This window comes from Girardinichthys multiradiatus, chromosome 10 (assembly GCF_021462225.1).
Source record: "Girardinichthys multiradiatus isolate DD_20200921_A chromosome 10, DD_fGirMul_XY1, whole genome shotgun sequence".
Taxonomy (NCBI): Eukaryota; Metazoa; Chordata; class Actinopteri; order Cyprinodontiformes; family Goodeidae; genus Girardinichthys; species Girardinichthys multiradiatus.
In genome coordinates this window covers 19,228,568-19,254,966 of record NC_061803.1, presented here as the reverse complement: position 1 = coordinate 19,254,966, position 26,399 = coordinate 19,228,568, and the positions used below count along the sequence as shown (strand labels likewise).

General features: G+C 38.1%; 2 protein-coding genes across 3 annotated transcripts in view; one reads left to right on the top strand and one right to left on the bottom strand.

Moving 5' to 3' along the window:
* sema4gb (sema domain, immunoglobulin domain (Ig), transmembrane domain (TM) and short cytoplasmic domain, (semaphorin) 4Gb) overlaps window positions 1-8,333 on the bottom strand; it is a 56,795-nt gene extending 48,462 nt beyond the window's left edge. For both annotated transcript variants that reach the window (XM_047377985.1, XM_047377986.1), the window contains exon 1: window positions 8,231-8,333. The gene's annotated coding sequence lies outside the window, so the exon portion shown is untranslated. The remainder of the gene's footprint in view (window positions 1-8,230) is intronic.
* Window positions 8,334-10,654: 2,321 nt separating this feature from the next.
* On the top strand, window positions 10,655-22,625 carry mfsd13a (major facilitator superfamily domain containing 13A). The gene is made up of 9 exons (XM_047377725.1): window positions 10,655-10,810; window positions 14,055-14,300; window positions 14,597-14,676; window positions 16,390-16,839; window positions 16,929-17,049; window positions 17,245-17,341; window positions 18,898-19,069; window positions 19,275-19,468; window positions 21,727-22,625. The coding sequence occupies exons 2-9, from the start codon at window positions 14,133-14,135 to the stop codon at window positions 21,960-21,962; spliced, it is 1,518 nt and encodes a 505-aa protein (XP_047233681.1). The 5' UTR covers window positions 10,655-10,810; window positions 14,055-14,132; the 3' UTR covers window positions 21,963-22,625.
* Window positions 22,626-26,399: the final 3,774 nt, after the last annotated feature.

Here is a 26,399-nt window from a genome sequence, read left to right as displayed (position 1 = left end):
TTCATTCATTTTCAGTCCAGCCCAGTCCTTGTACCTGACCATGAAAGCATGTCATGCAGTGTATGCTTAAAAAAAGGATAGTAAACAAAAGAATGACAAAAAAGCAAGTTCCAGAGAAACCACATTCTCTGTATAATTCAGGCTTGATATTTGACTCTTCTTGACACAAAAGATAAAACTTATTTAACTAGTTAGTTTCCTACCGGAGACCCTGCTTTTGAGCATAGTGCTAATACCCATTGCGTCCAGGTTTCAACCTTCTGGTTGGTACAATGTCCTTTGGTTTGTAAGCCTTCTTTTTGACTCTTCCAAAAATATTTACGACAACCCAGCCAGAATTTTGCCAGAGGCTTGGCTACAAAAGGTGTGTTGGAAATTTGCTAAGGAAAATTTAACTTAATATTAGTTGTGGTATATGTATATGTTTGTGCCTGTATGCAGAGTTTTGAACCAGTGTGGATTAGAGAACAACTGCACAATATTCAAACTTGTTTTTCTTTTAAAAATCCATTAAAGTTGCTTGTTGTATAATTGTTCAACCCTGAAATAAGAATGGTGCAAATAAACATAAACTTCTGATTGGCACTGTACTATATATGTCTCTAGGATGTGCTTAATTTTCATAGTTTTTCTTTGTATCTTTGTATAATAAGTAATGACATGAAGAAATATCTGATATGGAGTTATGCTTATATACTTTTTAAACCTGATGAAAATCAGGTCATTTATACATTAAAACCTAAATATTAAAGGGAGTGTAATTTCTTTAGTCACATCATATGGCAAAGTCATGCCTTTGAGAAACAGGAAATAATTCCAAGAAGGAGATGACACAGGACCTGAGAGATGAATCATCTCCACTGAATACACCGTTATAAGCTATTAATCTGTGGGAATCACCTTGTTGGTGCTAATATGTAATTTTCTCTGTCCAACTGTGTTTTTTACAGTATTTGTATAAGTTGAAATAAAGAAATATGACTAAATTGTCACTTTGTGACCGGCAGGTTGTAGCAACACCCTCAAAGATTCAACACAAAATTGTTCTGTGCTTAATTCTTTTTAATGTGTGCACACAACACTAGCTTTATACTTGAATGACTCATATTTCAGTGTCAAGTTGCCTTGCAAACAAAACAGGGAACATTACTTTGAAATGTTTAGATGCTGGACTGAAAATGAGCGAAAAAACAGCATAAAGCTAAGAATGTTGAAAGAAAAGCCTGCCTCATGGAACCAAAATAAAGAAAATAAGTAGAAATGAATAAAGATTTTTGCATAGTGCTGTCTGTTGAAAGGGAACAAAAGCAACCTGGAAGAAGCTGAAAATAGATACTTTGAAGCTATACCTATGGCCATTGGTTTGTGTATTGTTGTGTGCATTAAATCATCACCATAAAAAAAAAACTCAACAGGATTTTCAACCAGCAGTATAAAATCTAATGAAAACATGTCATGCATGAACATTATTGTGACAGCTTGAAATGCCAATTCCTTGCAGATAGTATGAATCATGACTGTGATAACAACCAATTAACCAAAGGCACTGTTATTACTTTGGAAAGAATTAATAATTAAATAATGCTCTCCTTGAAATGTGATGCTGCAAAACAAAACCTCATCTTTTAATTAGCTGTGTGCATGGTGGAGCAGCATGATGGTTAATCTGGAGATTAGGCCGCAAGCCATCAAAAAAATCACCGCCAGGCTGCATGTTTTTTGCTTCTGATCAAAGGGTCAACTGTGTGAATCTTGTTCTGCTCAAGGGTGACACTGGCGACAGCCCAGATCAGTCTATCAGCCTACTGCTAAGCTCATGCAGCATGGAGTCCAATAAGGCTGGTGACCTTTCTGTTAGCAGCCTGGGTGTTAAGCTCTGAGACTAACTGGGGAAATGATAGTCGCCAGAAGAGTGAGTGACGGGTTTAGCTAAACACAGTGAGCCGTGACAAATTCAAGGAAAATGTGTCTATGCAAAGCATTTTAACCATCACATGTCACCAGAGTAACTTCTTTACACCTTGATCTTAAATCTACACATTTACTGAACTCTACAAAGTGTATACATCCTCAGGGAGCGTCTCCTAAAAATTCCCTATGGGTTAGTTTCAACACTGACAATGCCAGTTTATGGGAAGATTTCCTAAATGTTACACACTGTAGAACCTGAATATTTATCAAGGATACAGATTCTCTGAGTTTTAGAAAATGTTAGGGAGCATTCCCTAAAGGTTCCCTGAAGGTTAGTTTCAACAGTGACAGTGCAAACCTCTGGGAACTTTCACAGAACATTCCCTAAAGGTTACACGGTGTATAACAGAGTAAATATTTTATAGGCTTCACAGCTTTTACAGATTATGTGACTTTTAGAGAACCTTTAGGGAACACGCTGTAATAGTTCCCTGAAATTCAGTCTTAACATTGACAGCGCAAAGTACAAGAAATGTTAAGGGAAGATTCCCTAAAGGTTACACAATGTATACAGATTACAGATTGTGTAGGGAAATATTCCTTGAATGTTCTCTAAATCTTTTCTCTGAACCTAATCTTCCAGGGAACATTTCTTATTGGTCCCATAAAGGAAATTCAGAGTTTAACAGATTACAGATTTTTTGTTAATTTTAAGGAATGTTAACTCAGCGTTCTCTTAAAGGTTACAGATTCTCTAATGTTTGCAGAACCTCCTAAACATTCCCAAAAGTGTTTCCTGGAAATACTTTTTAACGGTGTCAATGCAAACTTCTGGGAACTATCAGGAAATAGTCTATGAAGGTTTTCTATAAATTATCTACATCTTGTGAAGTGTAAACTTTAGAGAACCTTCACAAGACACAACATTTTCTAAATCTTACTGCAAAGTTTGGTGTACTCTTGTTAAAAAAACAAAATGCAGTTGAACATCTGGAATACATCCATAAAATGAACATTGGTTCAAAGTTGAGCAAAGATTCCATAATGACCATCAGAGAACATTTACTTATGATCTTCTATCTTTTCATTATCCCACCTGGAAGCTGTTTGTTCTTAAGGCAATTTTGAAATTTGACTGCTGATTTCTTTGCATTTTAAATGTCAGTCAGTCATTTTCTACCGCTTATTCCATAGTGGGTCGCGGGGGAGCTGGTGCCTATCTCCAGCAGTCTATGGGCGAGAGGCAGGGTACACCCTGGACAAGTCGCCAGTCCATTGCAGGGCAACACACAAACAACCATGCACACACTCATTCATACACCTAAGGGCAATTTAGAGTGACCAATTAACCTAACAGGCATGTCTTTGGACTGTGGGAGGAAGCCGGAGTACCCGGTGAGAACCCACGCATGCACGGGGAGAACATGCAAACTTCATGCAGAAAGACCCCTGGTTGGGAATCAAACCCAGGACCTTCTTGCTGCAAGGCAACAGTGCTACCAACTGTGCCACCGTGCAGCCCGCATTTTAAATGGCTACTTCAAATTCAAATGACAATATTTTTTCAGCCTTCACACAACTCCATGTACAGCCAAAAGCCTTTTCACACAAGCATTACAGTCCTCCAAGACCTGTAAACAAACTTTGGTATGTAAAAATCTGAGATTTATCCTTTCGACATTACATGTAAAGTGTGACCAGCAGACTAACGTGACTTTGGTTTGATGATCAGGCCAAATGTTGAGCCACAGTCTGGGGCAACAGTGGTAACTAAATGCTGATGGAAAGCTTCTTTCTTATGGTTTTCACCATCAGCTGTTCCAGCACACAACAAGCACGCCAGTGTCTCAACACTTCTGCACAGGCATTGTGTGATCTGTTCGCAAAGCTCCTGACAACAATTTGTTGCATGATTACTCTACAAGGAGAAAGGTAAACACATCTGCCTTGGAAATTACACAACGTGACACTGCAGCAGAAAAGAGGAATCAAACATAAAGGCAGCAAAGGATGGCCTGAACGCCTTTTACTCAGTTTCTTCCTGTTTGCTAATTTGCAGAGCTGAACAGATCTGCAGGGACACTTTGACCTAATTTCAGAGGTAGTTGGTCCATGCCGTTTTATTTTTTTAGAGCAAATGCTCTAACATAAATTGTCTTTGTAGCACAAAGAGTTTGCAAGGTTTCGGCGAAACCTATCTTCAAAAGCCAGAGAAAGACGCTTTGGAGAACACCTGACTTTCCCATATGAGATCAACTACAAAAAGGGAGCATTTCTTGCCAACATGCAGAACTCACCTGCAGTCCTTTGTGCTTTTATTCAGTTATGTAGCATTGCACTGCGTAGAATCGCACAAATGTGATTTCTCGCTCAATAACAAAATAATTAGTGGGTTCGCTCTGTGAGGCAGCTCCACTATATTAAGGATATAAATATAAATTATTTCCTTTGCACAAAGGCATCTCAGTAACTTAGAGCACCGTCAAAAAAAGCTTGTGTATTTCAGGAGTTTGATTCAAAATGTCAGTCGGTCAGTCAGTCAGTCATTTTCTATACCGTTTCTTCCATAGTGGGTTGAAGGGAAGCTGGTGCCTATTTCCAGTAGTCAATGGACAGGTCGCCAGTCCATCGCAGGGCAACACACAAACAACCATGCACACACTCATTCACACACTTAAGGACAATTTTGAGAGACCAATTAACCTACCAGGCATGTCTTGGGACTGTGGGAGGAAGCCGAAGTACCCAGAGAGAACCCACGCATGCACGGGGAGAACATACAAACTCCATGCAGAAAGACTCCCATCCAGGGGTCCCAGGACCTTCTTGCTGCAAGGCAACAGTGCTACCAACCACGCCACCGTGCAGCCCCAGTTCCCCACTTTTTTGCACTTTTTGAGCCCCAAAAAGTACAACCCATAATTCAGTTGCTTAGAAAATTACAATATACTCATAATATATACATAGAATCCATTAAACTAATGGCTTACTGAAGAGTATGTCCATGCAATCAATACGCGGTTTGGATTCATTTTGCATGAATTACTTGTTCGGTGTAGCGTGGCGTGGAGGTGATCAGCCTGTGACACTGCTGAGGTGCTAAGAACGCTCTGGTTGATTTAATAGTGCCCTTTATCTTGTCTGCATTAAGTCCAGTCTTTTTTTCTCCTGTTTCTGTGAACCATTTTAAACCACAGTTTTCCTTCCACTTAACATTCCATTAATATTTTGGATACAACACAGTGAACAGCCTGCTTCTTGAGCAATGATTTTATAGCTTAACTTCCTTGTGAAGGGTGTCAATGACTCCCCCATAACGGTGTATGCCATAAAATCACATTTCTGAATTTAAATCCTTTTCATTGATTTTCTATAATATCCTAAATTTCTGAGAAACAGAAATTCCCTGTAAGCTATAAGGATCAAAATTTACAGAAATAAAGACCTAAAATATATTGCTCTGCATGGAAAAAGTTTCCAAATTTAAAATCAATTGCTGAAATAGAAAAAGAAATGTTGACATCAAAATTTACTGAAATCCTCTATACAAGTAATGAGAGCAAAACAATGTTTGGTAGGGTCCTGCAACATATTCACAAAAAATAAAGAAATATTGCAATCAATGGGTGTCTCCAAAGGACAAGGTCACTGATAATTCGGGAGCTGACGCACCCAAAACCAAAAATCCTCTGAGTTTTAATTAATCTCTTATACTGGATGACAGATCTTTCTCAAAACTTCCTCCATTTAAGACTACAGCTTATAAACAGTATGATTTGTTAAACTGGAAAGCCTGACTTGGCAAATTCAACAAAAACATTACAAAATAAAAAGAAAAACTTTTAACCTCACACTGCATTCCTCTTTTTGTGATTGTCCACACTTAGTTTGCAATGCTTTAACATTTTTCAGACATTGCTTTGCTGTTACTAGTTTATGGGCTGCCACATGATTGATTTTAAAGTATCAGCTTTATTCATTAATTTCTAATACAAACTATACACATGTAACAAGTTCATCAACTTCAATGGCATTCTCTTTTATCTGTCTCTAAAGTTTATGGAGAAGATTTTAATTACTGAACCTGTGTCCTAGTCTTAAGTATTTAGGTTATCTTTCAGGACTTTCCTGTATTTAGTCTCATTCATTTCACCATCAACTCTGACCAGTTTCCCTATCTGACAAAAGGTATCCCCACATCATGATGCTGCCCCCACCATGTTCCCCTACTGGAATCATGTGTTTAGGGTGCAGTGTTGGCTCTCTCTTACATGTAGTGTTTTGCTAATAAAACAAATCTGTTTTGATCTCATCTGAGCAGAACAACTTCAACATGTTTATTTATTTATTTACGTTTATTTGATAGGGACAGACACACATTGACATAGACCAACTGAACAAAACAGCAGTCCCATGTTTGCGTCATAGTGCAATAGCAACAACTAATTCGCAGCACTTGTCCCTAGAAGGGCTTTTTTTTTTTAAGTACCCCTAAAAATTAAAGTAATAGTCATTTAAAATAGCACAACATAATGTTGACAACATCTACAAACAAACAAACAGTGAAACATAAAACATCAAAAATGAGTACAATTCTGTTTTTGACATAACCAGAGTTTTGTTTGTTTTTTGAACGTACTGAAACTGGTTACAGACTTTAAATCAACAGGAAGTGAGTTCCAAACTGCAGTTCCTCTCATGGACAGAGCACTTTGAGCAAAAGTGGTTCTTCGAAAGGGGACCTTACAATTTCCATCTGAAGCCGCTCTGGTAGATCGGCTATTGCCCTGCAGTCTCTGTATGCAATCGCTTAATGGTGTAGGTGCATATCCATGTAAACACTTAAAAATCAATTTTGAAAGATTATAATTTATAAAATTAGTAAAGTCTAAAATGCCGAATTTGGCCAAAATGTGACAATGATGGAATCTGATTGGCTTTTGATATAAAACCTTTAAAGCCTGATTATAGAGACTTGGTTTGAGTATAGTTTGACCAGTCTGAGACCAGACAGTGGCTCCATATAAAAAATGTGAGAGAATCATTGAGTTCAAAAACATCTCTGCACAGTGAAGTGTTAAACAATTTCTAATAATTTTATAACAATTTATATGCTGTGTCCTCTGCAAAATTTGTGTCAAACTGCAAGCCAGACTTCTTGTGGCTTTCTTTTAAAACTGACTTCCATTAAAGCACAATTTGTGAAGTGCACAGTTAATTGTTGTCCAGCTGGGAGACTCTTCAACCCGAGCTGTGGATCTATGCAGCTCCTCCAAAGGAACATTGATCCTCTTGGCTACTTCTCTGATTAATGCTCTTCTTGATCTGCTGTATCAGTGTTAAATTACTTACAGGTGGACCATATTTACTTATAGGTGCCTTTTGTAGGTAATTTGTTTCCTTTAATAAAGGGGTCTCTGAGAAAAAGAGGCAGAAAACAAATGCATGTCACACTTAAGATTTTTATTAGTTATGAATATAGTTGGAAACAATGTATCAAATTCTCCAACCTCAATATTATGCATTAATCTGTGTTGTTCAATAACACATAAAAGTACAGTGACGTTTGTGCTCGTAACGTGAGTATAGAAACTAGTGCAAGACACTGGATGTTTTAAGCTTTTTAAAATGAGCTTTTGCACAAATCTAAGAAAAAGAAGGATTACTTGTCGGTATAACAACTGAATAAATCTGATTTTTAAATATTACACATTTACAAATTTATGAGGTTAATGTGAGATCAAATCCTGCTTCATTTTTTTATCGTAGACAAATGAGCCGGATCAGAATAGCTCAAACTCAATAATAAATACATGTAATTTATTTAATATGATCCAACTCATTGTTTTGAGGTTATTTTTCCTTATCTCCAGTAATACCAATAAATTAACACATAGTACAACTACATAGTATATTAGTATTGCATTTTGATTTTTTTGATCTTTAAATAAAAGGTCGACACGTTTCCCCAGCTGAACATCCCCTACACATAGGCTACCCCAGATTAATACCAGATGTAAATATTAACTTACGAATTGAGAGTGTTTATCGACACCTTCGACACAACTTGACAGTAGTTTTTGGATCATCCGAATACCCAATTTTCAAAAATAAGACTTTGAATAACAGCTACATCTTATTTGGAACCAGTCCGCTCCTGTGCGACCCAAACTGCGGCACCGAGAGAGGAGAAACGGCACCGCGCACAGTTCATTCACCTTCACCTGAGAGAGCAGCTGCACAGAGGGCAGTAAACTATCTAACGCAGCTTAATGAGACGCTCCTGTAGGACATGAGGACGCAGTTAGGACGCACTCACCTGCCGTAAATGTCCTTGTTTCGGTCTCAAAAAACAGAATCCTGATCTGTCCTCTTTGCGGTGAAACATCGAACTGCTGCTGCAGTCACCTACTGCTCAAATATTACCACATGCTCCCCCCCCCCCCTCTTTCTCTCTCTCTCTTTCTTTCTCTGTCTCTTTAACACACACACTTTGACACTCACACAAACAGCTCTTTTCACTTGCTGCCAGTGGCTGTTTTTGATATGGGCCCAGGGCGCAATTAGGAAGAGGGCGCACCAGCTGCAAAATAAAAAAATATAACATCAGTTATATAACTTGTCAGTTATGCCATGGAGTGCCAAGTGTTTTATAGCTTTTAATGCAACTGCAGTCCATGGAGTTGGTGCACCCTGCTACACTCTTTGCTGCACTGAATTTTAACCCCCTTTGACAGAATTGTCAATGCTTGTGAAAACCTCTTTTGTAAGATTGCAAGGCTAAATAAAACTGGCTCACAGTCCCTATCCATTGACACTTAATTTAAGTAGTAAATGCTTTAAATCATCAAACATATTTTATTATTAGACCAAAATAACCAGAGTAACTACAAAATATTGTTTTCATGGAGTTTTCTCATGTCTTAGGGGAAAAAAGCTATCCAACCCAACCTGGACATGTTTTAAATCATAAATTAATTGTGATTAACCACATTTTATTTGGAAAGCTGAGTTCAATATCTGGAGCCACACACAGAATGATAACTGCCAGACTTGTAGAATCAGAAAATATTTTAAGTAGAACCTGTCTGAAAACATGAAGCAGGTGAGAAACTAAACAAACAAAAAAATATAGATAAGAAACAAAGCCACGTATGTTTCTGAAAATGATATTTGTGTCCCTTGGAGCCAAACATAGTGGTGTATTACAGTAATGTCTGATAGGTGGCTGGTGTGTTACTGGCCCCTGCAGGAGAATAGACGAACAGAAAGAATCCAATACTTTTTCTACGAGCAGGTTTTGACAACCAAATAATAATCACTTTTAGTGAAGATGCTACAAGATGTTGAAGATTATACTCTTACTTATTTTTGTCTAATTAGGATATTAATTTATTATTAATTATAAAATATTTATTGTGTTTATTTAAGTGTCTTTACAGTGTTTGCCGTTTTAGTGGTAATAACCCAACATCTTTTAGCAAGAAAATCATGCTAAGATTTATTTTTGACCTCCAATCTTTTAATAAATACATTTTCTTGCTAAAGTATTCAACTTGATTTGTAATTTTTTTTACATTACAACCACAAACCAAATGATTTTCGTTTTATACATCAACATGAAAGAGAACATAATATTGAAGTGGGACCATTGATAGAAAGTTGTCTTTTCTTTTTTTTAACAAATGAAAATCTGAAAAACGTGATGTGGATTTGTCTTCAGCACCCTTTACACTGAATACAATCGATGGTTAAGAGGATGCTCTGAGCTCTTATGTTGAAACTTGGATCCAGGAATGACATTAAACCCAACTAAACCATGTTCCAATTACAACTTTAAAAACCAAATGGACTTGACAGTCAATGTGCTGAATGGCCAGGCTACTGTGAGAAATGCAAGCTAATTATAATGTATTTCTTTTCTTTTTGTATGATCAAACACTGTAGCAATGTTCAATAAAAGCACCACTTGTGTAAAAGATTGAATGACACACAAAACATCATAGAGCTAACAAACTGCATTTTTTTTTTACCTGTTGCTAAGGCATATTAGATTTTGAGGTAGAGCTGTTGAGAAATCCTCTTTTCAAACTCAAAATTCCAAATTTTAAAGAAACTTTCGATTCATTTTCCCAAACCTTTTTTTTTTTTTGTCAAATTTAGCACATAATCACACTGTATACTTTAAAAAGTGCCAATGAAAAAGAACATTATTTTGTATTTTTCTAAGTCACACTGTTTATAAACCCATGCTAATGGCACCCTGTTGCCCTGATGCAATTAATCAAATAGTGAGTGTATACACTGTACAAGGCATGAACATGCCTCTCACTATGCTGATAATTCGGTATTGAAAATCCCTTCTTGACTAGTTTTATATAATATCCACATTTTCTGAGACACTGATATTGAGTTTGCATTAGCTATAAACAATAATAATCAAATCTAACAAAACAAACATTGTACTCTGCTTGTAAGAAATCCTTAAGTTTCACTTATTGCACTGAATAACTAAAATACATTTACTTATTTTTCTTTTCTAATTTATTAAAATGCACCCGCAAATAAACAGGTGGCGAGCATGACTGGGTTGAGCTGGTGAACTGCGACATCTTGAGGATCTTTGTCCTAATAAAATAATAATAATGTCAAAATAACATATAATACTGTTTTTATTGTTATTATTAGCGCTTGCCGGTTGGTGGCGCTGCGGATCTTATCTGTTCGTCACGTACACTGGGAATCCCCTTCAGTGATCCACTACCGTCGTCATTAGTGTGAATAAACGAGTAAGTGGTCATGACGTGGGCTCCCTGGTTCTGAGACGAGGCAGTTGTTTACCCGGCATCGATACAAAGTCGGTGTGTTCGGTCTGGATACCCAGCGGCTTCTTTTGTCGGTACGCAACACGTATTTTCTCATTTCTTAGCACTGTTGAAGGTGGTGGTTAATGTGTTTTCTTACAGCCTGGTAACGTTAACCAAGTAGCTAATGCTAGCAGCTACTGCTAGCATTAGAACGTTAAACAAACTGATTAACGTTCTAATAGCTGCTAGCATCAGAACGTTAAACAAACTGATTAACGTTGAACGAGCCAGCTGTTACTGATCTGCTGAATAAACTTTAAAAGTAATATTGTGGTTTGAGTTTTAATCATTTTATTATGAGACAATTCGTGGAGCTAGTTAATTAGCCAGACAACCTCCAACTATAGTGTGGTAATAGAAAGAATATCAAGCTTTTGGAGTACAATATATAAATAAACCTGACTTGACTACAAAAGAGGTATATGTGTCTGTTTTCCTCTTTTAATGTAAGGGCTATTTTTAGACACGTCCACCTGTAGTGCACACACCGTATTTTCCTGTTTCTGTAATAACGGCGTTTTTTATCCATTGCTCCAGTATTGCTTACAAAGAGAATTGTAACGTTGTTGTAAAGATCATTTAAGCGTGTTAATACGTGGATCACCAAAAAATGACTTAACTTCTTAAGAGTAGCTGCCTCATCTAGGTGGCACAAATATCTGAAAAGTATAAAGCAGGACCACCACACTGACAACAGTACCGAGTTCCTCTGCAGTCTTTAAAAGTCTTGATAAGTATGGAATTTGCTTTTATAATTTTCAAAGGTCTGGATATGCATGGGGAAATCTTTCATTTGTCCAGATTTTTTTTCCCTTCCATTTCCTGAAGGACAGAAATCTAACAATGATTCCATACATTTTCCAGAAGATTTTACATTGATATAAATGTAAATGACAATTTTTTTTAATTATTATTATTGACTTACTCACTTAACAACTTTCATTTAAAAATCAAGAAAGCTCCATTTTACTACTTAAAAGTAAATAAATATACCATGTACTGTTCACAAAGTATCCAAATCCTTTAGAGGTTAGTAGTGTCTGATAGCTCAGTTTGTATTTACAAGCCCATGAGATGGAGATTTTGAAATGGAGCTGATCTATTTTAGTCTAGGTGCCACACAATAGGTTAAGTGGCCCTATAACACACGATCTGAACATTGGAAGCCAATTTCAGCATTGTTTTGTTTCATGGTTTGAGGAATCTACAATTAGGACCAGATTACCATTCAAGCAGTTAAAGCTCAATCTTGATAAGGAGTCCAACAGGAGTTTGAAATTTAGATTTTTCTTTTTTTTTTCATAAAGTCATAAATAAAATTTTAATAAATAACCACTGCATGTTTAGTCAAAGGATGCATTTTAAGATAAAATCCATCCATTTTGTGACAAAATGATCACTGACGATAAAAACACAGTTTGGTGGTTAAGCATGGAGTTCAACATGCAAAGTTTTTCTAAAAGACAACTAATAAAAAAAAAAACTGCAATTTTAGCTTTGTGTTTTTCACGTTTGAAGGAGGAATATGATTATCGGCTCTCCCAGTGGGATTCCATCCATCCACCCGTCCATCCACCCAATCCGCTGAACCGGTACATTCCATATTAAAAACCTGAGCTCAAAAAATTGACTGTAAACTTTAGTCTGGAAAAGTATAATGATTGACTTGGAAAAGGCACAGAACCCTGTGTTCTGAGATCTGGTCTCATCAGCTCCTGCTTCGCTGGCTGGTCCCTTGGCTTTTAGAGTACACAGCAGGTGTATATTTGCCCCCAGAATGAAAACATCTCTGCAAAGGTTTAAACAGTTGTATTGTCTTTCTGCAGACTGATTTGATATGATAGAATTCATGTTTTAGATTTGATTGGGGGAGCTTTTTTGTTCCCTATTGAAAAGTGTGTTATCTCTCTGTGATCAAAATCTCAAGTTTTTAAAGCCATGCTTTAATACTGCTCTGTTGTTTATTTCAGACAGAATACATCACACATTGAAATAGTTACTTTAAGCTGTTGCAGGTTTTCTGTGCTTGAGATGTGATGAGATGTTTTCAGATCCAGGAAGGTTTGCACTTGCGTTACTTAAATGTGGGGTAAGAAAGTGAATTATTTCCCCAAGAGTGAGGGTTTACCTTGACTAGACAAAAAGGGAAGTGAAAAAGGTTAGAGCTTAATGCAGCTGGGCAGGATTTGCATTAGGGGAGCAGAGTTTCTCTTGGTTGAAATAAAGTAAATCAGTAATAAAAAAAAGTTGATCTAAAGAATGAAGTTTATCCTTTTGTTTTACAGTACGTGAAGAGCATTTGTCATTTTAACATTGTGTTGAACCTTCACAGTCCAGTGTTAAATATGAGGCCTGAAGGCAAAGAGATGCAGCAAAAAGGCTTTGTCAGAAAACACACTCATGTGACTTCACTTTTATTTTCACACCGGGAAGTGGAGCAGCTTTTTATAGCGACAGTAGTTTGCAGAAACAAACACAAGTGAAACTCAGCAGGAAGTGGCTGTGCCTGGTGGGAAAGGAAACAGTTATTCACAGCTAAACAAACTTTAATGAGTGCTTATTGTCCCGTTGCCATGCAAGTATCATTCCTTTAGTCTGATTCAAGTATGCGGAAACACAGGGCCAGTAATATTCTTGTGCATTTTATGAGCTGAGATGTACCTGCACTGAGGTGCCTTCAAAACTTTGGGGGACTTTATTTAGGGGTATCAGTATAAATCGGGCTGAATACATATGCACGCCACACTTTTCAGATTTTTATTTGTGAAATCTGTAGAAAAGCATTAATCAATTTCTTTTCACTACTTTGCGCTGGTCTATAACACAGAATTCCAACAAGGTATCTTAATGTTGTAATGGAAGACCTGAATACCTTTGACATGCACTCTAAGCTGATGCTGTAGCAGAAATATGAATATGTCTGCTCTAAAGACTTGATCACGCTTTAACCAGCCCGGTTTTCTTTGATGTGTGACCTGACGATTCTGATTTCGGCCAGTTGCATTTTTTTCCTAAGGTCCATAACACGTAACAGAGAAATGGTTTCTTGGTGGAGGTAGTTGTTCCAAAGCCCCTTATATGTATAAAAGCTTGAAAATACATGGTGTTGGTTTGTGTGTTTACTGATCTGTGTCGATTAAAACAAAATTGTCACATTTCAAACTTTGAAAGATTGACTGGGGCCTCTTTAGTCTTTTGTGATAGATATTAGAAAAATTTGCTATCAAAGCTTAACAAATGTATTCCCTTTACACTGATTTTTTTCTTTTTCTTCAGGATATGTTTTTGTGAACGTGAGTCCTTCAGGTAATGATGATAACAGCTTGGCTCAAAGAAAGGACTTGAGAGGAAAGGATGGGCAGGAGTGTCTGGGGCTTCAGGAAGAGTGTCTTCTCTACTGCGGTGCTCTATGGCTCACTGGCCCTTTTTACATCCATCCTCCACAATGTGTTCCTGCTTTATTATGTGGAGACGTTTGTGTCCATCTACAAGATTGATAAAATCTCCTTCTGGGTGGGAGAGGTGAGTTCATGATTGAAAACAAAGCTGAGAGGAAGTTGTTCGGTCCAGTTTATTTATATAGTACCAAATCACAACAAATGTCATCTCAAGGCACTCTACAAATAAAAGTCAATTTGATCCAATCATACAGACAGATTCCAACTCCGTCACATACATTTTAATTGATCTTAGTTATCAAACAATGCAGTCAAGTTCAGTTTATTATTCATATTGGTTAAAAAGGTTTTTTTATCTAACATTTCTGATTTGATATGTTTACTGCTGTTTAATTATCTTCTTCTCATGCTGCTCTACAGACTGTATTTCTTATCTGGAACAGTCTGAATGACCCTCTCTTCGGTTGGCTGAGTGACCGCTCCTTCCTCAGCTCTCCTCAGTAAGTGTCTGTTTCTCTTTTTAAAAAGTTTTGTTCTGCAGAAATAAATTCAGAATATTTAGTGCCTGGTCTTCTTGTGACTCAACAGATAACAACAAAACAAGAATGTTTAATGGTGTTTTTAAGCAAAGTTTAAACAGTGATCCATTTTTTGGGTTGGCATGAGGTGGATGGTGGTGCATCTGTTACCTCACAGCAAGAAGGTCCTGGGTTCCAATCCCTGCCTTGGGTCTTTCTGCATGGAGTTTGCATGTGATCTTCATTCATATGAGGGTTATCTACGGATACTCCAGATCCCCCTGCAGTCAAAAAACATGATTGTTGGGTTAAAACTCGAAATTGCCCTTAGGAGGGAGTGCATGTTTGTTTACCCTGTGTGTCTCTTTGTTGCCCTGTGATTACCTGGTGAGCTTCCAGGTATAACGGCCTTTCACCCAATGACAGCTGTAACCCTGCAAGGATAAATGTGTATAGATGATAGACGGATGGATGAGGTGGATGGGCCACACAGATGTCACACTGGTCTGCTGTTGAAACCAGTAAGTCCATCTCTGTATAGCTCTACAAACACCTAAATGTAGGTTTTGGGCTGGCCTAGTTAAAGTCCAGACATAAATCCAATTCTTGTCACATGCTCAAAAATCCTCCATTCTGACGGATATTAATTAGTAATTCTGCAAAGAAGAGTGGGCTGAAATTCTTCCATGGTGATGTAAAGGTTCATTTACAACTAGGAGATGATAGTTGTTGCCACCAAAGCACAACGAGTTATTAGAGGGGCAATTACTTTTTCACATAGGACCAGTTCTATTTGAACAATTTTCATTAAATAGGTGAAATAATTTTGTTTATCCAAGTTATCTTTGTTTCATATTAAAATCAGATTGATCTTAACCTTTTAAGTGTGACTATAAAGCAAAGCAGAAGACCTCTTTAGGGGGATGAAACCTTTTTTATGGCAATGTATATGCTTTCAATGCCTTGCTTTTGCCTCTGATTGTTATTCTGGATTGGTGTACTTGACAAGTACTGTTTTGCAACCTGGGGAAAAAAACAATGCATTGGCCTGCAAGCCAACTATTTCTTTTTGTGTGAATAACTATAAACTTATGTTAGTCTAATTAGAAAGTGCCTTAGAAAACATTGTTGGCGCAAATCTTTGAAGCACAGTGACATTTTTGGCTTCACTTTATTTAAAATTATCACAAAATTTGCCAAGTCATGTTCTTTGTAAATTTCCAGTTTTTTTGTTGTTGTTTTTTTTTACCTACCTGACTTTCCAGTCATCCCAAAAATGTCACTTCTTCCCAAACAGACTATACTAACATCAGTCTGAAAGATTTGTGACCATATCTGCTCGCCCGTAGATGTCTAGTGATGTAGTTCTCTCATCCGCTGCTACAGTGACAGGAAAACCAGTTATTCATGTCAAAACAGGTTGCCACCTGTGTTTGCATTTGTGTCATTCTGCAAACCAGCTTTGTTTATTAAGAAGGTGGTGACAGTAAAAAAAAAAGTTTCTTATTTACTTTGCAAAATTTGCTCCATCACAGCCAGGATATGCACTATTTATTCTTGCTATTATGAATTTGTTTTTCTTTACGGTTGGTGAGTAATTGTAGATAATGTGTGTCTGTTTATAGGTAGGAAAGTGAGAATAAATTACAGCTCTTGTCTGGTCACTGCAGATTACTCAGACTGTTTTCCACCCAGGTCATCCTCTCAGATCACATCTCCAGAGGTGGTGCTGAAGCGCCTTAAGGCCCTTTCTACTAATGGCCCTCTCTTCGCTGTGTCCTTTCTGGCATTCTGGGTGGCATGGGCCAGTCCAGGCCTGCAGTTCCTGCTGTGCCTGTGTGTGTACGATGGTTTTCTCACCATGGTGGACCTCCACCACAGCGCCCTGCTGGCTGACCTCGCCGTGTCTGCCACCGACCGCACACGCCTCAACTTCCACTGCTCTGTGTTCAGCGCTTTGGGCTCCATCTCTGTTTTCCTGTCGTATTCTGTCTGGGACAAGGAAGATTTCTACTCCTTCCGTCTGTTTTGCTTGACTCTGGCAGCTTTTTCCATTTTGGGCTTTTTTGTTGTGTCTCGGCTACTGCAGCAACGTTTCAACAAGGAAATCCGTCTAAAACAAGATGAGGCGTCAACACTAAAAGAGTAAGAGTTATAAAACATTTAAGCATTTTGATCACCAGTTTTTGTCTTTTGTCTTTTACAATAATGTAGCTTTATGTGTTTCGATCCAGGCTAAGTGTTGGTCATGCTCCATTTACTGACGCACAGAAACCCATCACTATTGGACAGTATCTGAAACAGCTCTCCAAGCACAGAAACTTCATGTGGTTTGTGTCCATGAATCTAATCCAGGTAAGAAGATAAAAAAAGATCCAACATCCAAACAATAAAAATGAATAACAAAATATTTTTTTCTGTCTTATCACTCTTCATTTTTCAATATAATAAGCAAATTTCAGCAATTTTTACTCTTTTTTTTTTAGCATGGAATACTGTATTTATTTTCAAAAGATAAATATTTATCTTGTTTGTCTGTTTCTTCTGCAGGTGTTTCACTGCCACTTCAACAACAACTTCTTTCCACTTTTCCTCGAACATCTCTTGTCCGATAACATCTCTGCCTCTACAGGTTCTATCCTGCTCGGTAGGAGTTCAGTAATTCATTAAATTCATCACAAACCTTCAACAGCAAGAGCAAAAGAAACCTCAGAGAACATTGAACATGAATCATTTTAAAGCCATGACCCACCAAGTCCAATGTAAATGTGCGCCACCTGTATTTTACTTTGGCATGTCCTGCAATGTTGGGTAACATTTGGTCCGTTGGACAAATTACACGATCTTAAATTCTTATTAAAAGCAGGCAGAATATGGCACAACTAGTTTAACCAAAAACACATTTAAATGCAGTGAAATATCCACATGGACTCAAATTCTGTTGGGTTTGTTTATTTATTTTTATGCAGTGCCTTGCACATGTATTCATACCCATTGAACTTTTCTACACAAACTTGTAATATCAAATTTTATACAAAATGTGAAGTGGGAGGAAAATTATACACTGTTTATAAAAAAAAAAATGAACTAAAAATCTCAACTGTGTTTTGCATTTACATTCATCCCTTTTAATTCTGATATTTCTAAATAAATGTAGACAAAGAAACCCCGCAGACAGGACAGGGAGAAGGTTGAGGAGAAGTTCAAAGCAGGTTTAGGTTATAAAACAGTATCCCAGCCTCTGAATGTGTCACAGAGTGCTGTTCAACCCATTATATGGAAATGAAAGAGTAAAGCACAACTGAGGACCTACTGAGATATGACTATACACCAAAACTGGCAGGCATAGCTGCTTTTCATTTAATGCTCATCTCGCTAAGAGGCAAATGGAAACTGTGGAGGAGCTGCAGAGATCCAAAGCCCAGCACTCCACATATCTGATCACTATGGAAGGTTGGCAAGAAGAAAGCTGATGTTAGAAAAAGCCTTAAGAAGTCTGTTTGCAATTTGGCACAAGCCATGTAGGGGTGAATGCTGAATATAACTGCATGCTATACTTCAATCATTTTTGTTTGTAAAAATATCCTTCCCTTTCACAATTATGAACCACTTTGCATTGGTCTGTCACATTAAATCCAATCAAAATACATTGTGGTTGTAATAAAATGTGGAAAAGTTTAAGAGATGTCAATGCTTTTGCGAGCCACTGTTTTTAATTATGTTGAAGTGAGACTTGGGGTTACTTTGGTCTTTCAAATTGAATGAGAGACTTGGTTCCTGTTTTTGCAGATAAAACGGCAGATTCAAGAAGTGGCTAAAGAACAATGTGACAATCACCCTGTAGAAAATGTAGATTGACTGCTGAACCCTCTTCTGTGCTTGAGATTTTCAAATGTTCTTGTATTAATAATAAATAGATTATTTGTAGTAAATGTTTTTATTTTCTTAAAATTTGTTTAAAACTTTGTAGGACTTGGTCTAAAAATGACAGCTTTGCATTTTTATTTCTCGATTGGCATGCCCTTTTTAGTTGGCGATGATGTTAAGCTCCTGATTTAATCCCAATTAAAACCAAACGCATTATAATTTTTACATTTATTTGCACAGTTTAACATACCAGCTCCCCTTGTCTGAAAAGCTTTCAGGTTTGTTTTTTTTTTTAGTATATTTTTTTGATGTAGCTCTGCTTCTGCTCCCTCACAGGGATCTCTTACGTTGCCCCCCACCTGAACAACTTGTATTTCCTGACACTGTGCCAGCGTTATGGGGTTTACCAGGTTATCCGCTGGCTGTTTATGCTCAAACTGGGACTTAGTGTGGTTATGCTGCTTGCAGGGGCTGACCACATTTATCTGCTGTGCATCTTCATCGCTAGGTATGGCCGTCAGTTGATCGTTTGATCTGTTGAAAGTTTGTGCTTTTTATTTGCTTTGCTTGTTTGGTTTTAATAATTTTAAAGCTGATCACACAAGGAATCGGTGACCTGTAGTGTTAAGTTCACACCGTGTGCCGGGACACCTAAAGGATTCCTGCTGTCCCAGCTTGTGGCAGGATACTAACTGTTCACCTCTTCGTTTCAGTAACCGGGTGTTTACAGAGGGAACCTGCAAGCTGCTGAAGCTGGTCATTTCTGATCTGGTTGACGAGGACTTTGTGGTGAACAGACGTCAGCAGGCCGCCTCGGCTCTCCTCTTTGGGATGGTCAACCTGTTGACCAAACCCGGCCAGACATTCGCCCCGCTCATCGGCACCTGGCTGCTCTGTGTTTACACAGGTACACCCGCTTCACATTGTTTCCCAGGCTCTTGCTGTTTGCTGCTGTGGTGGGTTGACTTTACTGAAACCTTTTAGTTGCTTTGTGTGAACAGGAATTATATAGAATTACAAGAGGAAAACAAAATGATGTAAATCTGTGTCCTTAAATAACGTTACGCCATGAGAAACCCCTGCTTATATACTAATAGTGCTAAATAATAGATATGCATTAAAAGAGTTTTACATACAGTTCTGTGGAAAACTAGATTAAGTTGGGACTTCTTATTTGATTTAATTTTACTTTTTCCAGGGTGGAATATTTACACCACAAACACCTTCAGTCTTTTTTTCATAGAATTTACAAGGGATAAAATTAAGATTCTACATTCAGTTTAACTAGCATCAATGTCCTCAGTTTTATGTCGGCCTAGATTCTGCTGGCTAATAAGGAAGCTCCTCCTGCTTCAAAATCTGGATCTGCCCACATGGAGAAATCCTTCTGGAGAAAGGTTTTATGACCAGACAAGTGTAAGGAGTGTGATTATTGATTAATGAATATTTATCAAAAATTATAATTAAAAATCATAATTCAGGAAAATAGTTTCTTATCTAAAAATCATTGCTTATGTATAGAAATCAGAGATGTCCTCTGGTGTTGTGATTATGGGCTCAAAGCATGTAATAATTAAAATTAGTTAATTATCATTAATAATTGATCATTATTAACCAAAATCACGCTAAATGTCACTGTTTAATCAGCTGCTCCACTGATCGTGGGGGAACTTTGACCTTATTTTGAAAGATAAATCACTCTTGCACAAATTAAGCACAAACGCTTTTCTTTATATATGTGAACATTCATTGACCATATAGCCCTGATATAAAATATGCACTATTCTACAGAAGGGAATAGAATTACTAAAAATTATAATAAAAGAAAATATATGAAGATCAAACCAGCAGTTTTATGGACAAAATGTGCAATTTGGGTTAATTTGGAAAGTGGAGCAGAACCACTGTTCAGGGCAGCCTTCTTGGTTTGCTGATGCGGCGATCAGCTGGTAGACGACCAGCGTGTCACGCGTCCGTGATCAACTCAAAAACTGTAAACTTCTCATCTGTCCAAAACGGGGAAAATATGAGGAACCTTTGCAGTCGACTGAATCAACAAGGAGGAAAACTCATCTCCTTGGCAACAAACCTCTGTGGGTTTTCACCTGTGCCGGAGTGTCGGCAGTCTTCGATTGGTTAGGAAAGTTCTGACCTTCTTGTATCAGACAGATTTCAATCTTTCAAGCTTTTTTGGGAAAAGTTTGCCGTTGAGCTTTTGTCTCTCCAGATATGCGCCTCCGTTGCGTTTTCCCATGAAACACGCTGGAAATGGCAACAAAAGTTTGGTTTCCTCAGGTTTTATAATCCCGGGTGACGTCAGAGCTGCGATGTCTGTTGAGCCACGCATGTCGAACTGTGCAGCCTTGTCGGTCGGTCCGACCAAAATGGATGTCCCCAACACAAGACAATAATTGAGCTGTTTAGCCAACATTACTAGAAGAAGAATGTTTAAAGAAGTCAAGGTGTGGCGTTAAGACATAAGAACACTGTACCAACAGCATCATACTATGGGGCTTTTATGCTGCCAGAGTTACTAGTGGAGTGCATAGAGTTGTGGGACTACCTCCAAACTTCTTCTGAAATCAACAGCTGGATGCTTAAAACTTGGACACATTTGGGTGTTTCAACAGGGCAAATATTTTAACCTTATTCCTACAGAAAGGTGCTCGACTGTCCTTAAAACTTTTGTTAGGACACCAGTGAGAGCAATAATAATAAACTACATAATATAGTAATATTTTGTGTGGTTTTTTTTTCTTTCTTTTAGCAGTTAGTATGGTCAGGTTGATCTGTAATCTTGTAATTGCTACCACAAAATCCTGAACAAAAGAAACTGTTACAGTATAGAGGATTGACAATCTAGTATGATTCCATAAAGATTTGAAAATGTATTACTGTGCGTCTGGGACTTTTGCAAGTCAGCTTTGTTAAAATATTACACAAATTAATTCACTAATTCAGTTTTTTCCTGTAAAGTACTAAGTGTTTATCAAGTTTTAAAAGAAATGTTTCTTTTTGTCTGGCTTCCTACAAGTTAAGCACGGATACTAGTTAAACTATGATTCATCTTTTGTGTCTATTTTTCAGCTTCTCTAAACATTTTAAGATTGGAATTTGCACTTTGTTGACATCATGCTTTCCTCACGGTGGGTTTTTTCTTCCCAGGTTATGATATTTTCCAGAGGTCACCCGTGAAGGATACTGTGTCTTCATTTGACTCAGGAACTCCGCCTCTCCGCCTGGGCTGTTTTTACATGTTGGTGTTCGTGCCTATCACCTGTGCCCTGCTCCAGCTGGCCACCTGGTCTCGTTTCACTCTTCACGGCCAAAAGCTACAGGGAATCAAGACCCTAAGGCAGGGGACTCAGCACGGTGGTCTCATCGATGTCAAGACTATTTAAAACAAAGGAAAATATGCATGGAGCTGCACAAAGACACTTTTTAAATAACCATTCTTATGTTTATGTAATATTCTAAGAATCAAAAAGCTGCCGTGTCGTCACTCTGCAGCTTTCATTGTGAAATTACGAACTATTACATAAATTCTTTTTGTATAGTGGAAAATCCCTCAAGGAAAACATTTTTGTATAACTGAACCATGCCTTATTTTTTATATTGGAATTCAGATTATATTTATATTTAAATTGAAGACCAAATGCTAACATTAAACCAGTCATTCCTTTTAGGGTTTGTGGACCAAGTTGAAACCGCTTTAAACTAAATGATGCACTGTTTAAAATGGTTTGTAAAGCATTATTATCACCCAGTAATATTCCTTCGCTTCAGCTTGTTTTTCCAAACCAGGAAAACAGATCTACGATTTTCTGTGTAGAGAGAGCAAAGACTGGACTATAACTGCATTGAATTCAGAGTGCCATTAATCCAGCATAAAACCTGCAATTCAGCACAGCTAATTTAAATGTTTACCACATAGACTGTCCGGCCAGAAATGTATATATTTCTTGTGCTGAATATGTACTTGCTTTGTCATCTGTCTGTAATTACCCAACTTTTTCAGTTTGTCCTATTTGATATTATCATAATAAAATGAAGGCAAGAAATTATGTATGTAGCATTACTTTCAACTTTTTTACACAAAACTTCAAATGAACCATATCTATGACACTTTCAAATTGACCCTTTTATTAGGCAAAGTTATAAAACTCCACACGAAGTTCTTTGGTAATTGTTGGTCTGGTTGCATTTTGTGCATATACAGGTCCTTCTCAAAATATTAGCATATTGTGATAAAGTTCATTATTTTCCATAATGTCATGATGAAAATTTTACATTCATATATTTTAGATTTATTGCACACTAACTGAAATATTTCAGGTCTTTTATTGTCTTAATACGGATGATTTGGGCATACAGCTCATGAAAACCCAAAATTCCTATCTCACAAAATTAGCATATTTCATCCGACCAATAAAAGAAAAGTGTTTTTAATACAAAAAACGTCATCCTTCAAATAATCATGTACAGTTATGCACTCAATACTTGGTCGGGAATCCTTTGGCAGAAATGACTGCTTTAATGCGGCGTGGCATGGAGGCAATCAGCCTGTGGCACTGCTGAGGTCTTATGGAGGCCCAGGATGCTTCGATAGCGGCCTTTAGCTCATCCAGAGTGTTGGGTCTTGAGTCTCTCAACGTTCTCTTCACAATATCCCACAGATTCTCTATGGGGTTCAGGTCAGGAGAGTTGGCAGGCCAATTGAGCACAGTGATACCATGGTCAGTAAACCATTTACCAGTGGTTTTGGCACTGTGAGCAGGTGCCAGGTCGTGCTGAAAAATGAAATCTTCATCTCCATAAAGCTTTTCAGCAGATGGAAGCATGAAGTGCTCCAAAATCTCCTGATAGCTAGCTGCATTGACCCTGCCCTTGATAAAACACAGTGGACCAACACCAGCAGCTGACACGGCACCCCAGACCATCACTGACTGTGGGTACTTGACACTGGACTTCTGGCATTTTGGCATTTCCTTCTCCCCAGTCTTCCTCCAGACTCTGGCACCTTGATTTCCGAATGACATGCAGAATTTGCTTTCATCCGAAAAAAGTATTTTGGACCACTGAGCAACAGTCCAGTGCTGCTTCTCTGTAGCCCAGGTCAGGCGCTTCTGCCGCTGTTTCTGGTTCAAAAGTGGCTTGACCTGGGGAATGTGGCACCTGTAGCCCATTTCCTGCACACGCCTGTGCACGGTGGCTCTGGATGTTTCTACTCCAGACTCAGTCCACTGCTTCCGCAGGTCCCCCAAGGTCTGGAATCGGCCCTTCTCCACAATCTTCCTCGGGGTCCGGTCACCTCTTCTTGTTGTGCAGCGTTTTCTGCCACACTTTTTCCTTCCCACAGACTTCCCACTGAGGTGCCTTGATACAGCACTCTGGGAACAGCCTATTCGTTCAGAAATGTCTTTCTGTGTCTTACCCTCTTGCTTGAGGGTGTCAATAGTGGCCTTCTGGACAGCAGTCAGGTTGGCAGTCTTACCCATGATTGGGGTTTTGAGTGATGAACCAGGCTGGGAGTTTTAAAGACCTCAGGAATCTTTTGCAGGTGTACCCAACCCGGGCTCTTTCTACATGGAATTGACATGTTCTCTCGGTTCTGCTGCTTCCTCGCACAAACATGATCGACTTTATGGAAGCAAATCGTTACCATATTTCAAATGAAAAAGCATTTTCAGAAATAATCAATAATCCTATTTGCATTTTAATTTTCTTCTTCAAGACTGCTCATTCTTCCACTAAATTAAAATGAAAAAGACATTTGAGATTTATTTTTCAAAATGTACCCCAGGAAATAGATACCAAAATTCAATTTGAAATGTAAAATGTGAAAACAAAAAAGCATTTCCAGAAATGCTTTTTTATTTTAAGAATGTGGCTGCATTATTTGACCCATAAATAAAATTAGTAATCAATCATCCTATTTGCATTTTCTTCTGCACGACTGCACATTTTATGCCATAATCAAAAAGAAAACAAAGCAGACATTGCTTTTTCGTTTTCGTGGTCTGCCCGCAAAGTCCTGCCCAGAACTCGAAAACGAAAAAGCATTCCGAGCTGCGGGCGCAGCAGAGTGACGTCACCAGCCGCTCTTCTTCAGCTCCCTGCTGACCGAGCTACCCAGCTTGTTCAGTAGGGGGCGCTGTGCACGTCTGCATTGCATTACATTGCAAACGTGCCGAGAAATTGATTGAATTGCAGCAGGGTCGAGCTCAATTTGTGGCAGTGGCAGGCAGAACTGGTAGTTTCTATATGGTATGTACTATATACCATATATATGGTATGTTATAGCTCATACTATATGGTAGTATGAGCTATAACAACATTTAATTTCCCTTTGGGATTAATAAAATATTTTTTAATTGAATTGAATTGAATTGAATTTCGGTGGCAGCCTTATGGCCTGGGACATCCAGCATGTTTTTAAGCATTTATTTATATTTTTCTGTGAGTGACAATTCAGAATAGCCGCTCGTGCTCTATAATAAACCGGCTGTTTGTGCAATAAATCTTCGTCATCCCATGCTAATTTTGTGAGACAGGAATTTTGGGTTTTCATGAGCTGTATGCCACAATCATCCGTATTAAGACAATAAAAGACCTGAAATATTTCAGTTACTGTGCAATGAATCTAAAATATATGAATGTTAAATTTTCATCATTACGTTATAGAAAATAATGAACTTTATCACAATATGCTAATTTTTTGAGAAGGACCTGTACACATAGTGCTATTTATTTTCCATGTCAAGTAAATACAATCACCTTATGTTATGGTCTAAAGCTGTTTGTTAAATAATAATCAATATATTATATATTTAAAGCCAACAGGCTATAACAACAATGACATCCCGTTTGCCGATAATCAGCATCAGCTTCCACAAAAACAGCGGCAACCGCATTGGCAAGCTTTTACGGCCGGTCTGGCACCTTATGGCATCCTCGCGGAATCCCGTGTCACCCTGCGGCAGGCTGTGGCAGTTCCGATGGCAGGCTGTAGCGGAACTGCCACAGCCTGCCACCGGAACTGCCAGTTCTGCCGCCACTGCCACAAATTGAGCTCGGCCCTGCTGCAATTCAATGAATTTCTCAGCACATTTGCAATGTAATGCAATGCAGACGTGCACAGCGCCCCCTACTGAACAAACTGGGTAGCTCGGTCAGCAGGGAGCTGAAGAAGAGCGGCTGGTGACGTCACTCTGCTGCGCACGCCGCTCGGAATGCTTTTTCGTTTTCGAGTTCTGGGCAGGACTTTGCGGGCAGACCACGAAAACGAAAAAGCAATGTCTGCTTTGTTTTCTTTTTGATTATGGCATAAAATGTGCAGGCGTGCAGAAGAAAATGCAAATAGGATGATTGATTACTAATTTTACTTATGGGTCAAATAATGCAGCCACATTCTTAAAATGAAAAAGCATTTCTGGAAATGCTTTTTCATTTGAAATATGGTAACGATTTGCTTCCATACGACTGAGTGGGAACCTACCCACTCATACCCAAGTCTAAAAAAAATGCACAGGCAACTACATTTGGTTTATAGAGATGCATATTGTAGTACTCCAATTTAACTCATTAAATCCATTCAGATGCTTTTTTTTTTCTTTGTAAAAAATTCTTTTTGCTGTTCCCATATGTTTTTGCTCCAAAAAATACAAATGAAACTAGTAAAACCTGCATTTCAACCGAAACTGCGGGGTAAATGTAGCTTGAAATGGGCAGGTGAAAAACTCAAGAAGCTGAAGTAAATTGAAAAACAAGATGTTTCACAAATATAGTTTGTGGAACATCTCAGCTCTCGGGATCAAAATTCTGTTGTAACCCGGTAA

Coding starts and splice junctions, on each gene's coding strand:
- mfsd13a (XM_047377725.1), top strand. CDS start 14,133: ATGGGCAGGAGTGTCTGGGGCTTCAGGAAGAGTGTCTTCTCTACTGCG. Junction 19,070..19,274: donor CTGTGCATCTTCATCGCTAG/GTATGGCCGTCA, acceptor TCTTCGTTTCAG/TAACCGGGTGTTTACAGAGG. Junction 19,469..21,726: donor GCTGCTCTGTGTTTACACAG/GTACACCCGCTT, acceptor TTTTCTTCCCAG/GTTATGATATTTTCCAGAGG.